The sequence below is a fragment of the Chrysemys picta genome, chromosome 13 (genome assembly GCF_011386835.1).
Source record: "Chrysemys picta bellii isolate R12L10 chromosome 13, ASM1138683v2, whole genome shotgun sequence".
Taxonomy (NCBI): Eukaryota; Metazoa; Chordata; order Testudines; family Emydidae; genus Chrysemys; species Chrysemys picta.
In genome coordinates, this window is record NC_088803.1 from 8539665 (window position 1) to 8557358 (window position 17694).

Here is a 17694-nt window from a genome sequence, read left to right on the forward strand (position 1 = left end):
AAAGAAGGGTCAAGCCGGAGCAGCCGTGGGGGGAAAGCTGGAGAGAAGCTGGGCAGGAAGAAACCTGTGGGAAAGCAGCCCCAAGGCGTGGGGACAGGCGCAGAACTTGGCTTGCAGCAGACAGGGCCAGGTTGCCCACCCAGCCCCAGGACAGTGGCGTGAAGACCCCTGATTTAAGGGGCTAAGCACACTCCGGAGCCCGCAGGGATGTGCTGACCACAGGAACCAGTGATCCGATATAAGATCTCAGAGTTACTTTGGTTGGTCTTTCAGTTGCTGCCATTTGTTACCCCAAAAAGGGTGGATGTCAATAGTGTGACCTGGCCGAGGGACATCAGCAGGGGGTGTCACAGCGACAGGCAGCTGCTACGCCCCGCCTAGCCATGAGAAGGCGCTCTCGCAGTGAGTCAACCCCTTCGCAAGCCCCTTAACCGGAGAAGGTTTCTCAGGTGCCTATGTAGGACGACGGGGGAGGCGTGTGGGTGGCTGCCTCGTTCTTGGCGTTGCCACACAAAGGCCGAGCAGGGGCTGCGGATAATGCACAAAGCGGTTGGCCGAGTGAGAGGGACAAGGGCTGTTCTGGCTTCAGAGATTAACAGATCTCAGTGATTAGCCACTAACGAGGTCACCTGCTGTTTGCGGCAGAATGAGGAAGGAGTTCCCTGCAATACCCAAGTCCTGCCTCCCAGCCCTCCACTGCTCTAACCACTAGACCCCACTCCCCTCCTGGAGCTGGGGAGAGAACCATCTGCCAGGGAACTCGTGGGAGCATTTTCCTGAGTCAAAGGCTATGGCTGCACTTGCAGATGTAGAGTGCCGGGAATTAAACCAGCCCTTGGAAACAGCAGCAGGGAAAGCGCTGTCGTGCGTTCACACTGTCAGCTGCAAGTGCAGTGATGTGGCCACATTAGCAGCTCTTGCAACGCTACAGAGAGCCGTGCATTGTGGTAGCTATCCCAGTGTGCAAGTGGCTGCAGCGTGCTTCTCAAATGGCGGAGTGGAGTGTGACAGGGAGTGTGTTGTGTGTATGTGGGGGGAGAGACACTGTGTTTTAGGGGGCAGTGTGTCAGCATGCTGTCCTGTAAGTTCAGACAATGGCAGGGGGAAGGGGGAAACCCCGACATCAGCCCCCACCCCCTCACCTCTCTCCCCTGGTGACAGAAGCTATTAGCAGATCACTGTGAGCAGCTATAAACAAAGTTGTAAGCTGTTGGTGACAGAGCTAGGAAGGAGTCCCTGAAAAAGCCCAAGAGAATAACACTCCTTTCCCACAACCAGGAATAGAACCCAGGAGTCCTGGCTCCCAACCCCCCTGCTCTAACTCAGTAGATCTCCACGCCCCTCCCAGAGCTCGGGATAGAACTGGGAATCCTGGTTCCCAGCCCCCCTTGCTTCAACTACTAGACCCCATTCCCTTCCCAGAGCTTGGAACACAACCCAGGGGTCCTGGCTGCCAGCCCTTCCTGCACCAACCCAGTAGACCTCCTTTCTGTCACAGACCTGGAAACAGATCCTAAGTGGCTTGACTCCCAGTTGCCCCCTGCTCTAACCCCTGGGCGTGCAGCCTCTGAAGAACCCTTTCACCCATGGAAGGACGCAGTTGGGAGCATGGAGAATTCTTGGCCCTCGGCATTCACCAAATAAACGGACTGCATCGTGAAACGGAGAGACTGAGAATGGCCGGGAGCCTTTTATTGATCCAAAATCCCCTACCCGATTCTGCCTGGGAGCGTCCTGCAGACCCTGGGAACACAAATGCAAGAAGCAATGAGCATTCTTTAGCCCTTTCTGCCCCACCACCCAGTGCGCTTCAGCTACTGCTCTCCTGCCCCAGGGTTGGGGTCTCGTAAACACCCCCCAGCTAAACAGGGTTGGCTAGAGCCAATTCGGAGGCAAAAAATGGAAGAGAGCAGGGTGTGGGAGGACTCACTAGGGGTGCTCTCTTCTTTGAGTCTGTTCAGGCCCCAATTCCCCTGTGCAGCTCTAGGGGGTGCTGTGGTGCAGGGAGCAGTGTGGGACGCTCAGTAGAGGTGCTGTCCTGGTTGGAGTCAGTGCTGAGTCCAGTACCCCACTGAGGTGCTAGTTGGCGCTATGCTGCAGGGAGTGTGTTGGGGGCTCGGTACGGGGTGCTGTCCCAGTTGAGTCCTTCCTGACTGTAATACCCCCGTGTGCTGCTGGGGGGCGCTTCACCATGCAAAACCACCTTCACCACCACTCATGGTCGTTCTGGATCCCCTGGCATTTTTCATTCATAGCTTTCATCTCCTGACAATTCCTCCTCCAGGTTCCAATGGATGCAATAGCCTCCATGTCCCCATTTCATGCACGGCTGTTGCATGGTCCTGCTCCGATTCCTGACCTTGGCTCTGCCCCTTGGCCTCTGACTCCAGTTCTGACCCTTGCCTCCAATTCCTGATGGCTGCTCTATCCACTGGCCACAACTGCCCATGTCTCGGTCACTGGCATTAGGATTGCCTGCAGCTCAGAGAGTTGGTGATGTCTCACAGGTCGCAGATTTCCCCTGTAAACCCACTGCTCTGAGCTGAAAATGGGGTGGGGGTGGACTTTTGAGACCTCTAAAGGTTTATTTTCTTGGGAACAGTCCATGCATCAGAGCTGCCGCATTTAAGATATCTCTTCAGAAGCTGGTTTACCTGCTTGGTCTCTCTCTCTGTCCCAGAGGGAACGAACAAAGAGAGCACAAACAAAACCTTCCCCCACCGCCCCCAGATTTGAAAGTATTTTCTTTCCCCATTGGTTTCAGAGTAGCAGCCGTATTAGTCTGTATCCGCAAAAAGAAAAGGAGTACTTGTGGCACCTTAGAGACTAACAAATTTCCCCATTGGTCCTTCTGGTCAGGTGCCAACTAGGTCAATTGAACTGATTAACCCCTTACAGGTAAGTGATTCTGTACCTCTGGCCAGGAGGGATTTGATGTTACTGCATACATACAGGTTGTTACCCTTCCCTTTCTATGTATGACACTAGGATTGTCTGCAGGTCAGAGGGTTGGTTATTTCTCACAGGTCCCAGACTTCCCCTTAAACCCACTGTTCTGAGCTGAAATTCTGGAGGGGTGCAGGGGGAGGGGACATTTGAGGCCGCTAAAGGGTTATTTTCATGGGAACAGTCCATGCATCAGAGCTGCCGCCTTAACCACTTACCTGTGTGCTACAAGCAGCAGTGGGAGATGAGGAAGATGAGGCCATTGATGATGAAGAAGGAGCCACCCACCACCAGGAACCGGAGCAGGAAAACTTTGTCCGCTGCAGAGACAGTAGAGAAAAGAATTCCCCTGTGAAATGATGCACTGAATCTTGTATTTGGTTATCTGCTGCCCCCTAAAGGAGGGATTGAGACTCTTTCTCTCTCTCTCCCTCAATGTGTGTGTGCAGGTGCAGGTACGTGCTGCCCCCTGGTGGAGGAAATGCGGCCAGCTCTCCAGGTGTGTGAGTCACTCCGTGGTGTGGATGGCCGCACAGAATATACAAGTATTAACGCTGCTGCAGTGACAATAGACTTCCGTTGTTATACAAGGGCAGGGGGCCGGGCTGTGGGATCAGTGGGTGCCGCCAGGTTCTGTCCCTAATACTGCACGTTTCCCCAATACGCTCATTGTGTTCTCTGCTCTCTCTTTGCATCATGTGGCATTGATGGGGGAGTCTTTATCTTGGTAGTTAGGAAGCAGGAGTTTCCTCACCTGTCACGGTGATGGTCACAGCCTGGCTCCTGGGGGACGGGACCCACTTCCGGCACACTTTCTCCTCATACCCGCAGGTGAATTTCCCAGTGATGTCGGGACTGGCCCGTGGGATGCTGAGCACAGAGACATTCATAGAATCAGGCCCTGGCCCCGTGGTGTTGATCTGAGACTGTGTGTTCCCAGGGATGAACTCAGCTCCATCCTTGTAGAAGTGGAACCTTTGCTCACCGGTGTCCCTAGGGGCCGTGCAGGTGATCAGCAGGGGGAGCCCTTCCTTAATTACGCCAGATGGGGGATCCAGGCTCAGGGCCGGTTGGGAAGGAGGATCTGAGGGGAGCAGCAAAAGGAAGGGGTTAGCAGAGGCAGGTCTCATGTGGTGTGGGACACCAGGCTAGAGGAGGAGATTAAAGAGGTGAAATGGTTTTATTCAGAGGGACTTTGGGGTCTCTGGGACCCAAGAGACTGGAAATAAATTGCAATCCCTTCCGAGTCATTGTCTTTCCATTGCCACCAGCATTGCCCAACTCCCTGGTGTCCATGAAGACCTTCATCAATGGGAAAGCATTGAGCACATACATAAGGCCCACTCTCTGTGGCCAGGATGACTCTCAGTTGAAAGGTCCTATTGGATTCTGCAGTGAGCTGGAGTAGCCAATTAAGGCGGTCACATTAGACAGCCCTATCTTTGGTACTATTGGAGACCATATTGCTAGACATTGGCCAGCATATTGATCAGCCATGTTGCTGGCAATTGGCAAGTCATGTTGTCACTTGGGTGCCAATCTTGGGCTGCTTGGTTTTGGCCATTGTCCCTTTTGTGAAACATATTGTTGGCTGTTGGGTTGCCATGTTGGCAGTTGCGTTTCCATGATATGCCCCTCAAATTTTGATCATTGGCCATATTGAAAGGCCATATTAGGCAGTCATATTGTTGGTTGGTTGGCAATCATGTTGGCAGTTGGGTTGCCATGTTAAGTGGCTTGGGTCTGCCCATTGGCTCTATGGAGAGGCTGTTAGGTGGTCATGTTGGCTATTTTGGGCCCAATTTGAGAGACTCAGAGAATGGAAGGAGTGGGGAGGGGGGAAATCACAGATCAGGAAAGAATTCTTACCAGGTTCTGGAGAGGAAAGAGGAGAAACTCTGGAGAGAGGCTAATGAGCAGAAACTAGTTCTGCAGGGTCAATTTCACCCCAATAACATGATCTCACCCTCTAGTGCTATGGAGATAGGCTTACTCTGCTGGATGGGACATAACCTCAGTTTAGTAACACTCACTCCTACAGCTGGTCAGAAGAATTCCAACTAAACAGGTGTTTAACTGGAAATTGCCAATTTGTGACAATTGAAATGTTTCACGCAGACGGTTATATTTCAACCAAGTTCTGATGGAACCCAGGCCGAGTTCCATGAGAAATGACCTGGCTTCCTTCCAGTTTTCCCACCCAGCATGGGCTCCAGCTTCTTGGTAAATGAGGAGCTGAGGCCTTGGAAGATTTAGCTCCCAGGGCTTCCGGGCTCACCCGGTGGATTGCCCCAGAGTCGCAGCTCCATTCCCTTCAAGGGAGAACTTTGAAATTCTTGGCTTTTGTTCCAAACTGGAATGAAACCAGATTTTGAACTATGGAAATCCTCAGTGAAATGGGATCAGCTTTCCCCACCCATCCTCCAGCTCCATCAAAGAGCAGCATGAATGGGGGACTCACCCAGCACTGAAACAGAGACCGGTTGGCTTCCCACTGACAGTATCTCTTGCCCAGACTGTGCTCTCCAGTATTTGCATGTATATGATCCAGCATCAGCCATGTGAAGTGCAAGGAAGCCCAGTTTGGCTCCCCCGCTTGGGTCAGGTTTATAGCTGGAGATCTCCCCACTTCTTTCATTGTAGAATCTGTATCCTGTCACCTCCCCGACTTTGGGATCTGTGCAGCTGAGCGTTGCCTGTTCCCCCAGCAGGTACTCGAGGCAGGGGGGGTCCAGAGAGAGTGAGGGGGGTGGTGGTCGGTCTGGAATAGGAGCAGAGGGGTTAGTGAAAAGAGAGTGACTCAAAGTTATACCCGATACACTGGTACAAACAACCCCACAGTTTGGTTCCCGCCCCATAGCCAGTGAACTATCCCCTAAGAAACAGATCTTGTGATAGCTCAACAGGAGCTGATTCCTCTCCAAGGGATGTATCTCAAGAGAAGCAGCGATGTGGGGAGCATGAAGTTGTCTCTGAAAAATGTTCATCCCCCAGTTCCCATTACCAGAGCACTCTGTGTCTGGAGATACAGTTAGTTAACAGATAAAACACCACTAGATGGCGCTCAAGAATATGTAGTATGGTTCTTGTTAGAACATTTTCCACTGAATGGATTTATTTCATTGGAAAGTGGGGTTGTTGTTTTTTTTATTTAAATGGAAAGAAAATAATTTCTAATGATGTTTTTTTTCATTTTCTGAAATTATTTCATAATAAGGAAAAAACTGGAAATAAAACCTGAGGGTTTTTCCTCCCAAAATGAAAAAAATCAGTATTAAAACATCCAATATTTTGAAAATGTTTGTTTCAAAACCATTGAGTTTTCCTCCACATTTTCTTAACTCACCACTTTGTTACCTTTTTCCATTGGGCAAAAGTTGGAAGAAAGTTTTCCAGACACAAATGAATACTCTCATTTATAAGTATGGAGAGAGAATCTTTGAATCATAGGACTGGAAGGGACCTTGAAAGGTCATCTAGTCCAGTCCCCTGCACTCATGGCAGGATTAAGTATTATTTAGACCATTCCTGACAGGTGTTTGTCTAACCTGCTCTTAAAAATACCCAATGATGGAGATTCCACCACCTCCCTGAGCAATTTATTCCAGTGCTTAACCCCCCTGACAGGTAGGAAGTTTTTCTTAATGTCCAACCTAAATCTCTCTTGCTGCAATTCATGCCCATTGTTTCTTGTCCTATCCTCAGAGGTTAAGAGAACCAATTTTTCTCCCTCATCCTTGTAACAACCTTTTATATACTTGAAAACTGTTCTCATGTCCCTCTCAATCTTCTCTTTTCCAGACTAAACAAATCCAGTTTTTTCAATCTTCTCTCATAGGTCATGTTTTCTAGACCTTTAATCATTTAGTCGGTCTTCTTTGGACTCTCTCCAATTTGTCCACATCCTTCCTGAAATGTGGCACCCAGAACTGGATACAATACTACAGTTGAGGCCTAATCAGTGCAGAGTAAAGTGGAAGAATTACTTCTCGTGTCTTGCTTACAACATCCCAGAATGATGTTTGCTTTTTTTGCAACAGCATTACACTGTTGACTTATATTTAGCTTGTGGTCCACTATGACCCACAGATCCCTTTCCGCAGTACTTCCTAGGCAATCATTTCCCATTTTGTATGTGTGCAACTGATAGGGTGACCAGACAGCAAATGTGAAAAATCGGGACAGGGAGTGGGGGGTAATAGGAACCTATATAAGAAAAAGACCCAAAAATCGGGACCGTCCCTATAAAATCAGGACATCTGGTCACCCTAGCAACTGATTGTGCCTTCTTAAATTGAGTACTTTGCATTTGCCCTTATTGAATTTCATCCTATTTACTTCAGACCATTTCTCCAGTTTGTCCAGATCATTTTGAATTTTAATCCTATCCTCCAAAGCACTTGCAACCCCTCCCAGCTTGGTATCATCCACAAACATTATAACTGTACCCTCTCTGCCATTATCTAAATCATTGATGAAGACATTGAACAGAACCTGACCCAGAACTGATCCCTGCGGGACCCCAATTGTTATGTTCTTCCAGCATGTCTGTGAACCACTGATAACTACTCTCTGGGAATGGTTTTCCAACCAATTTTGCACCCACCTTATAGTAGCTCCATCTAGATTGCATTTCTCTAGTTTGTTTGTCTAGTCAAGATATACCACGCTTCCCCCCATCTACAAGACTTGTAACCCTGTCAAGGAAAGCTATCAAGGTGGTTTGACATGATTTGTTCTTGACAAATCCATGCTGACTCTTACTTATCACCTTATTATCTTTAAGATGTTGGCAAATTGATTGCTTAATTATTTGCTCCATTATCTTTCCGGGTACAGAAGTTAAGTTGACTGGTCTGTAATTGTCCTTATTCCCCTTTTTATAGATGGGCACTATATTTGCCCCTTTCCAGTCTTCTGGAATCTCTCCTGTCTTCCATGCCTTTTCAAAGATAATCACTAATGGCTCAGATATCTCCTCAGTAAGCTCCTTGAGTATTCTAGGATGCATTTCATCTGGTTAGTTGAAGACATCTAACTTGTCTAAGTAATTTTTAATTTGTTCTTTCCCTATTTTAGCGTCTTCTGATCCTACCTCATTTTCACTGGCATTCACTATGTTAGATGTCCAATCACCACCAACCTTCTTGGGGAAAACCGAAACAAAGAAGTCATTAAGCACCTCTGCCATTTCCACATTGTTATTGTTTTTCTCCCCTCATTGAGTAACGGGCCTACCCTGTCCTTAGTCTTCCTCTTGCTTCTAATGTATTTGTAGAATGATTTCTTGTTACGCTTTATGTCTCTAGTAGGTTTGATCTCGTTTTGTGCCTTGGCCTTTCTAATTTTGTCCCTACATACTTGTGTTATTTGTTTATATTCATCCTTTGTAATTTGACCTAATTTCCACTTTTTGTAGGACATTTTTTTTTTAATTATTTTAGATCATTGAAGATCTCCTGGTTTAGCCAGGGTGGTCTTTTGCCATACTTCCTATCTTTCCTACACAGTGGGATAGTTTGCTCTTGTGCCCTTAAGAATGTCTCTTTGAAAAACTGCCAACTGTCTTCAATTGTGTTTCCCCTTAGATTTGCTTTCCATGGGATCCTACCTACCCAAACTCCCTGAGTTAGCTAAAGTCTGCCTTCTTGAAACCCATTGTCATTATTTTGCTGTTCTCCCTCCTACCATTCCTTAGAATCATTAACGCTGTCATTCATGATCGTTTCACCCAAGCTGCCTTCCACTTTCAAATTCTCAACCAGTTCCTCCCTATCTGTCAAAATCAAGTCTAGAACAGCCTCTCCCCTAGTAGCTTTCTCCACCTTCTGAAATAAAAAATTGTCACCAATACATTCCAAGAACTTACTGGATAATCTGTGCTCTGCTGTGTTATTTTCCCAACAGATGTCTGAGTAGCTGAAGACCCCCCTCACCACCAAGTCCTGTGCTTTGGATGATATTGTCAGTTGTTTAAAGAAAGCCTCAACCACCTCTTCTTCCTGGTTAGGTGGTCTGTAGTAGAACCCCACCATGACATCACCCTTGGTTTTTACCCCTTTTAACCTTACCCAGAGCCTTTCAACAAGTCTGTCTCCTATTTCCATCTCAACCTCAGTTCAAGTGTATACATTTTTAATATATAAGGCAACACCTCCTCCCTTTTTTCCCTGCCTGTCCTTCCTGAGCAAGCTGTACCCTTCTATACCAATATTCCAGTCATGCGTATTATCCCACCAGGTCTCCGTGATGCCAACTGTGTCAGAGTTGTGTTTATTTACTAGCATTTTGAGCTCATCCTGCTTCTTCCTCATACTTCTCGCATTACTATACAGACATCTAAGATACTGATTTGATTCTTCCCCCAGTTCTGTCTCGTATCTCCTTTATCCCTGCTATAACAGCCCATGCTCCCGCCTAAATCTGAACCTTCTCCCAGGTCTCCATGTTCTTGACTTACCTGTGGGTTTTGGTCACCTGCCTCCTTCGAACCTAGTTTAAAGCCCTCCTCACTAGGTTAGCCAGTCTGTATCCAAATATGTTCTTCCCCTTCCTTGATAGGTGGACCCCATCTCTGCAATACCATCCTTGCAGCCAGGCATTCACCTCCAGGATGCATCTGTCTCTACCTCACAGTATCATTAGTGCCCATATGGATAAGTAGCATGGGGTAGTAGTCAGAGGGCCAGATGATCCTCGACAATCTCTCCGTAAGATCTCAGATACAGGTCCCTGGCAGGCAGCATACCTCTCGGGGTGCCATGTCAGGGCGACAGATGGGTGCCTCCGTCCCCCTCAGAAGAGAGTCACCAACCACCACTACCCTACATTTCCTCCTGGGAGTGGTGGCTGCGATTCTCCTAGCCTTGGGGATACATGGCTTCTCCTCCTCCTCCTTTGGGGGTGATTCCTCATCGCTCGTTGCCAGGCCAGCTTATCGATTTTCCATCATCATGGTGGGTGGTTTGGGAGTAGGGGTGGAGAACTGCCTGCTGCCAGAAGTAACCAGCAGCCAGTGTCCTCCCTGTGACAGAGCCATATCCTCCTCCCCCGGTGGTGTGACAGCAGTCGTCTGTAGCTGGAGAGTTTCCTCAGCCTTGGATGTCTCCATGTGAATACTCTTGAAGAATTCTTCGTGGGCACGGATGCTCCTCAGCCTAGCCACCTCCTCCTGCAGCTCACTCACCTGCTTCCTGAGAGATTCCACCATCAGGCACCTTTCACACTGGATGCTCCCCCCAGCCTGGGTTTCTGTGAGTGGGAAATGCAGGCCACACTCTTTGCAAGTCCACACCAGGATCTGGGTAGAGGTATCCGTGGTCAGGTTGTCTGTCTGGATACAGGCGCAGGTGGAGGAGACAGGAGCAGAGTTGGCAGTGGTGATGCGGCCCTTCCTAACCATAGCAACTATATTGTAACTCCCTCCTACAACCTCCCTCTCAAAATCCCCTGTGCGCTAGCTCCCCTTGGTCACTTAGCCTCCAGCTTTTAAGGCCTTCTCTCCTAGGTCAGTCCTACCCCCTCGTTACTCACACGGGTAGGGTGATCACAAGGTTGATTGAGGCTGATCTAATATGATCAAGGATGATCCAGGGAACAAAGGCTCAAACAGGCCCCAGACACACACAATCCCACCTGACCCAGTAACTGAAATAACTGAAATAACGGAAAGAGAAAGAAACACACAAGCAGTCAAACAAACTCACTCACCCCAAGGTTAGTATTCGCATCTTGTTCATTCAGCTGGGAGATCTCCTTCTCCCCCTCTCAAATTGCCCTGTTTGCGGTTCCCGGTTTGCTAGCTGAGATGGTGGGTGAGGTAATATCGTTTATTGGATCAATTGTCTGTTAGTGGAAGAGACAAAGAGCTCTGTGTAGCTTGAAAGCTTTTCTCTTTCACCAACAGAAGTTGATCCAAGAAACAATATTACTTCATGCACCTTGTCTCTCCAGTGTCCTGGGACCAACACTGCTCCAACGACACTGCATACAACTATTGAAATGAAACATTTCACAGAATCCTCTAAATGTTGGGCTGGAAGGAAACTTGAGAAGTCATAAATCCAACCTCCTGCGCTGCGGCAGGACCAAGTAAACCTAGACTATCCCAGGTGGATGTTTGTCCATCCTGACCTTCAAAACCTCTAGTGATGGGATTCCGCAACTAGCCCTGGAAGCCGATTCTAGAGCTTAGCTCCTCTTAGAGTTAGACATTTTTTCCTTCTATTTAACCTTAATTTCCCTTGCTGCAGATTAAGCCCGTAACTTCTTGTCCTTCCTTCACTGGACATGGAGAACAATTGATCCCCATCTTCTTTAGCACAGCCCATAACATAGCTACAGATTGTTATCTGTTTTGCAGATATTTCCAGCCCATTCACTGCAGTCCTCTTTTCTGAAGACTAAACATGCCCAGTTTTTTTAAACCTTTCCTCTTGGATCTGATTTTTCTAAACCTTTCATCATTTTTGTTGCTTTCCTCTGGACTCTTTCCAATTTGTCCACAACTCTCCTAAAGTGTGGCGTCTTGAACTGGAGCGGTACTCCAGTTGAGGCCTCACCAGTGCCGAGCAGACCAAGACAATTACCTCCCATGTCTTACATACGACCCTCCTTTAATGATATTTGCCCACCCCACAATGATATATGGCTTTTTCTCAACTGCATCGCATTCTTGATTCATCTTCAATGCGCGATCCACTATATCCCCCAGATCCTTTTCAGCAGTACTACCATCTAGCCAGTTATTCCCCATTCTGTAGTTGTGCATTTTATTTTTTTCCCTTCCTAATGACTATCTAAGTGTAGCACTTTGCACTTGTCTTTATCGAATTTCATCTTGTGGATTTCAGGGCAATTCTCCAATTTCTCAAGGTCCTTTTTAAATATAACTAAAATCAACCTACAGTAAAGTTCTCTCTGCTTCCTCTTGAAACTTTTTGAGATTGGGACATTCCCACAGGGTGTTTTGATTTTGACAAAACCAGATAGTTCGATAAAAACAGCTCTGGTTGAAACTTTCCAGCCAGCCCTGTGAATAGCTTAGTCTTGTACATAGGAACATAAGAACAGGCATACTGGGCCAGACCAAAGGTCCATCTACCCTAGTATCCTGTCTTCCAACAGTGGCCAATGCCAAGTGCCCCAGAGGGAATGAACAGAACAGGTAATCATCAAGTGATTGCCCATTCACAGCTTCTGGCAAACAGAGGCTAGGGACACTATCCCTGCCCATCCTGGCTAATAGCCATTGATGGACCTATCCTCCAGGAACTTATCTAATTCTTTTCTGAACCCTGTTATAGTCTTGGTCTCCACAACATCCTTTGGCAAAGAATTCCAGTCAGAAGGGACCTTCTGTGATCATCTACCCTGACCTCCTGTAGGATAACGCAGGCCAGAGAGTCCCACCCAATCATTCGTCCATTGAGCCCATATATTGTGGTTGAGGTAGAGCACAAAATATTCTTCCAAGCCCCAGTGACAATTGAAATGCTAACACCTAGTCTATAAGAGCGAGGCTCTAACCACTGAGCGATGGGGCCATTGTAGCTGGAAGACTCACCACCTGATACCATCAACTCACCGTAGACATTTAGGGTGATAGGATCACTCAGTTTGGACGGGATCTTCTGCCCAGGTGTCCAGTACCTACAGTGGTAGGTCCCGGAGTCATGCACATTTAGATTAGGCAGATTGTAGGTATGGGGAAGCTGACTTTGGGTCTCTGGAGAGTCCACTTCAGCTCCATCCCTTAGAAACTGGATGGCCTGGTGCCCTTTGGGTGTTAAGCATGTGAAGGTAACAGAATCGCCAACACGGTAGGTGGAATATTCTGGGCTCACAGTCAGCATTGGCTTCAGGGAAGCTCCATCTGGAAGCAAAAAGTGGTTTAATAATAATATTTCCTAGCGCTTTTCATCAGTCAATCTCCAAGCATGAGGTCTGTCTCATTATCCCCATTTTACAGATGGGGAAACTGAGGCACGGGGTGTGGAAATGACTTGTCCCAGGTCATGAAGCTGGCCAGGACAGCTCTAGACCACAATACCCACAAATTAGTAAAAGCTGCAGCAAGTAGAGTGTGATAGAGGTTAGATGCCCCCGCCCCCACCCCTACCCCCATGCCATCCCAAACTTGCAGTCTCTGGAGCCATCCCAGCCCACTTCCTAACCTGCCCAGGAACTGAACTTCTTCAGCTGACCCCAGGGCACAGTCCTATAGCAACAGAGGGATTGCCACCTGGATCAGACTCCAGGTCGCCCAACGCAGTATCTCGTCTCAGTGCGGATGTTTCAGGAGAAGCTGCATGGGACCTTGAGGATGTGGAATAATCTCTCCTCCTGAGTTACTGATTGGCCTAAGCCCTGAAGCTTTGTCTCCACAACATCCTTTGGCAAAGAATTCCAGTCAGAAGGGACCTTCTGTGATCATTTACCCTGACCTTCTGTAGGATAACGCAGGCCAGAGAGTCCCACCCAATCATTCGTCCATTGAGCCCATATATTGTGGGTTCAGAGTTAGTGATTGGCCTAAGCCCTGAAGCATGAAGTTTAATATCCCTTCCAGTGTTTTTTGTTAGCATTGTTCTGGCTATTCTTGTTAAACATACAACCCCCTCTTTGCATCTTGCTAAACTTGTGTCCTCAGCCATGTCTTGTGGCAATGAGTTCCAAAGCCCAATGATCTGTTGTGCGGAAAAAAAATATTTCTTTTGGCTGGTTTTGAATTTGCCGTTTTTCAATTTCACTCTTTTTATTGCATTATGAGCGGAGCTGTTTGAAAAATGGATTTTTTTTTGTTCAAAAAGTCAAAAAGAAAATGTTTTGCGTTGGACTGAACATTTCTGAGATATGTGGCACACCAAAGAGTAACAACAGCAAAAAATCATTTAGCATTGAAGGAACCATTTAGTTCAGAGAAAATCAAAATGTCTCGTTTTAACTTTGAGCATTTGAACACATTTCTGACATTTAAAACAAAATAACATGGAAGGAAATGTTGAAAGGAAACATTCTTTCATTTAGAGAATATCAAAACTCTCCATTTTGTTTCATTTCCCTAAAAGAAAAATAGGATGAAATTCACACATAGTTATGAAATGTTTTGACATCACCGAATCTGCATTTCTGGATGAAAAAATGTTCTATGTGGCAAATTTTTGCCCAGCCCGAGTGGTTATAGAATTGTAGGAGTGGAAGGGACCTCGAAACGTTTTCTAATCCAGTCCCCTGCACTCAAGACAGGACTAAATATCAGCTAGACTTATGAGATAGGCAGAACAGTAGCTCCCAGCTGAAGAGAACATTCCAGTCTCCTTCTCTACAGTTTGATATGTCTCATTCTCAAACACACAGCTGTCTCCAAAGGCTGAGGACTATAAGGTCAGTGGAGCCGCGAGGGGTACTGAGCAATGGCTGGAACAGGGAAAGTGTGAAAGTTGTGCGGTCGTGGGGAGTAATCTTTTAAACCGTGAGCTCCCCCTGCGACTCCGTGGCAAAAAGGGCTAGCGTGGCCTTTGGAGGCATAAACAGAAATCTCGGATGGGACTAGAGAGGTTATTAGCCCCTGTAGTTGAAACTGGGGCGACCGCTGCTGGAATCCTGCATCCAATTCTGGTGTCCTCAATTCAGGAAGGATGGTGATAAATCAAGAGGGGTCAGAGAAGAGCTAGGAGAATGATTGAAGGATTAGAATGAGAGACTCAATGAGCTCAATCTATTAGTTTACCAAAGATCAGGATAACGGGTGAGGTGATTACAGTACCTACAGGGGGACCAAAAATGTGATAACGGACTGTTCACTCTAGAGGACTAAGGTCTAAGAAGATCTAATGACATTAAGCCTGATAAACCCAGATGCTCTCATAATCCACATAAAGGTCCCTCCCCACTTTGAACCTTGTTAACTCTTGGCCCTTGCGACATCCTGTGGGCAGGAGATCTGCAGTCTAACCACAAGTTTTATGTGAGTGTGTTTACGGGGGAAAGGCCCTGCCCCACTCCTGGGGCCCCTGTCTCAGGGCAGGGCAGGGCTAAGGAAGGAGTTCCTGTCTTGTGCATTGTACCAGATTTGTCATTACTCATCCTGGCTGTGACTAGGAAAAATGAGGAAGCTGAGTAGCGAGTGCAATGCACAAATGAGCTTCTCTCCATGACTGCAGACCGGGGGCGGGTGGGAGCGGAAGTCTATTCATAAACCACTTTAAACGTTTCCTCTGCAGCCGTGCTAGCAGCCCCTGAGGAACAGACTGTCTCCTTCCCAGGACAGGCGTCAGCTGGGTGAGCTCTCCGTATGCCATCCTGCTAACATGCAGAGAACCCAAAAACTGAGCCATTACGTGACTCACTCTTCAGCCATTGAGCATGTTTGTGTGGGGGGAAATCACAGCTACTCATTGCATGGGTAGGTGGGTGGGTGTTCGGGGACAAGACAGTTTTCCCAGCGTGTGAGAATTTGTGACCCTTTGAAATTTTTGTCCAGTCCCAAATTGTGAAGAAAATTCTAAATCTCCCAAAGTGTGTGAATCTAAAATCTGAGCAACACTCCAGCTGGGGGCCAATTGAAATGATGGTTTTGAGAGGCCCGCATTTGGTTCTCCAACTCTTTTGGAATGGAAATTTACTAACATTTCCCCAAAAAAGTTCACCTCGGAAAAATGAAAGTTTCTGGTTCAACAATGCCAAAGCTACTTTCACCCAAAACCTCAAAACTTGTTTAACCGTTCTTTCCCCACAAAACTCTTGCTGTCAACAAAGTGGCATTTCTCAATGAAAAAACAAAACAAAATGTCACCGGAGAATTCCTGACTATATCTAATTGTGAGACCCTCCAACTCATTTCCCCCAGCGGCCATCATGCAAGTCTAGACTGAAGCAGGTATAGGAGACGCACCAGAGGGGTAAAAGGCAAACGAGACTGTGGAACTACGTGTGATGTGACCCGAGACCCTTCAACTCATTTCCCTCAGAGGCCACCTCCTGAGCGTGGACAAAGTGGATAGTTGGCTTCCACAGGAGACCCTCTGGAAGGGGAGTAGGCAAGTGAGCCTGTGGGTTGAGGTAAAGGACTTAACAGGATTCAGAGCGGGCTGGGATGTTTATCTGACTGCCACAAGCTACCAGAATTTATGCCAATGTAAATGTTGCCAAGGGTATGAAACCTCAAGCTTCAAGCTTTAACCCAGTCTCTACCCACTAAGGATCAAGGTGAGAGATTCGAGTGAGGGTCAGATTACCCCACGCCTTTGGGCACTGGCTGCTGTCAGGGACAGGCTGGTGGAGTCAACAGACCTTGGTTCCTACGCTCCTATGGGGCCCCTTGAGCCATCCACAGGGGTGGCCATGGGCTCGGGGTGGAAAACCCCTCCTTTCCCTCTAGGCGAGAGCGTTACCTGCGGGGGACGCCGGCCGGGGGAGGATCTGGAGACAGGCTGAAAGAGAGAAGAGAGGGGATGAGGGGTCCAGATGTGGGACCGAGGGATGCAATGTGCTCAGGACAGACAGGCGGGGTGAGGCCTGAGGGAGGTCACTTACCCAGCACGGGCAGAAGGAGAGTTAGCGCCATGCAGAGCTGGTGGCTCGGGGGCTGGTAACTGGGTTCTCTGTACTGCCACCGGTGCCGTCTCCAAGCTGCAATCAGAGACTCATCCCCACTGCACATCCCCTGTGGCAGGAAATGCAGATGCCAGGCCAAGTCACCTGTTCCCCCTCGGAAATGTCAAAACCCCGGGCAGGCCAGCTAATGATGATGCACCATCTCCCACGAAGCCTTGCAGTGAAGCAATGTTCTCTTCTGGTCATAGAGGCTGGATCCAGCTTTGATCCCCCGCCCTCCGCCCCAGCCTGGACCTGGTGCACCCTAATCTCCCCGCACACACACACCAAATTCGGTCAGGGTGCATCAAGGTGGGGCTGGTTTAGAAAAAGGAACAGATCCCGTATCTCATTCCCTGAGCCAGTCCAGTCTCCCCACCCATGGGGCTGGATCAGAGCTGGTGCCCCTACAGGGGAAAGGCCCTGTGCCCCATTCCCCACACCCCCGCACCACCCAGTCCCCCCAGTTGGAATCCCAGTTTCCCATGCTCTAACCAGTAGAGCACACTCCCTTCTCAGAGCCATGGCAGTTTATTGATTTAAACACCTAATCCTCTGAAGCTTAAGTATAAATCAACCCTAGAACAGTATCGGCAGAGTTCAGATGCCTTCCAAAGCTGCTGGTTATTTTGTTAGGAGTTAGAGCTGTAATAGTCTTGTCTTTCACATAGACGTGTTTCACCCTATTTGGACTGCTGCTTTGCTCCCGGGCTCAAAATGAGGTCATGTGGCAAGGAGTCCCACAGGCTAATGCTGCATTGTGGGTTTTTTTTAATGTGACTATTTCTATGTATTGGTGCAGACTCAGCCAAGAGATGAGGGTGGCAAGGGTCAAAGCGCCTGTCTGTGTGAGGAGAGGAAGGTTGTGATTTTGTTTAAGGGATTGGAGCTGGGCTCTGGTGACCTGGGTTCATCTGCTTCTCTGCCATAGACTTCCATTGTGACCTGGGGAAAAGCTAGTGTAACCCTTCTGCCCATCTAAGTTGGCAGCAACAAGGGCCGGGTTCTGTATCTAGGAGTTCCGTTTCAATAACGCAATGCAAAACCGGCTCGAGCCGCCACCCAGTGACTTGGGACAATTACATACCACTCCCTGGGTGCCTCTAAGAGGCAATACTTCCCCTCTCGCAAGCACGGAGTCTGAGTGTAGCA

General features: G+C 48.1%; 1 protein-coding gene across 1 annotated transcript; it reads right to left on the reverse strand.

Annotated features, from left to right (window-relative positions):
* Nucleotides 1-1396: 1396 nt before the first annotated feature.
* Nucleotides 1397-16598, reverse strand: LOC135975523 (alpha-1B-glycoprotein-like). The gene is made up of 6 exons (XM_065566734.1): nucleotides 16341-16598; nucleotides 12533-12820; nucleotides 5408-5707; nucleotides 3701-4030; nucleotides 3165-3266; nucleotides 1397-1743 (listed from the first exon to the last, which is right to left on the reverse strand). The coding sequence occupies exons 2-5, from the start codon at nucleotides 12798-12800 to the stop codon at nucleotides 3172-3174; spliced, it is 993 nt and encodes a 330-aa protein (XP_065422806.1). The 5' UTR covers nucleotides 12801-12820; nucleotides 16341-16598; the 3' UTR covers nucleotides 1397-1743; nucleotides 3165-3171.
* Nucleotides 16599-17694: the final 1096 nt, after the last annotated feature.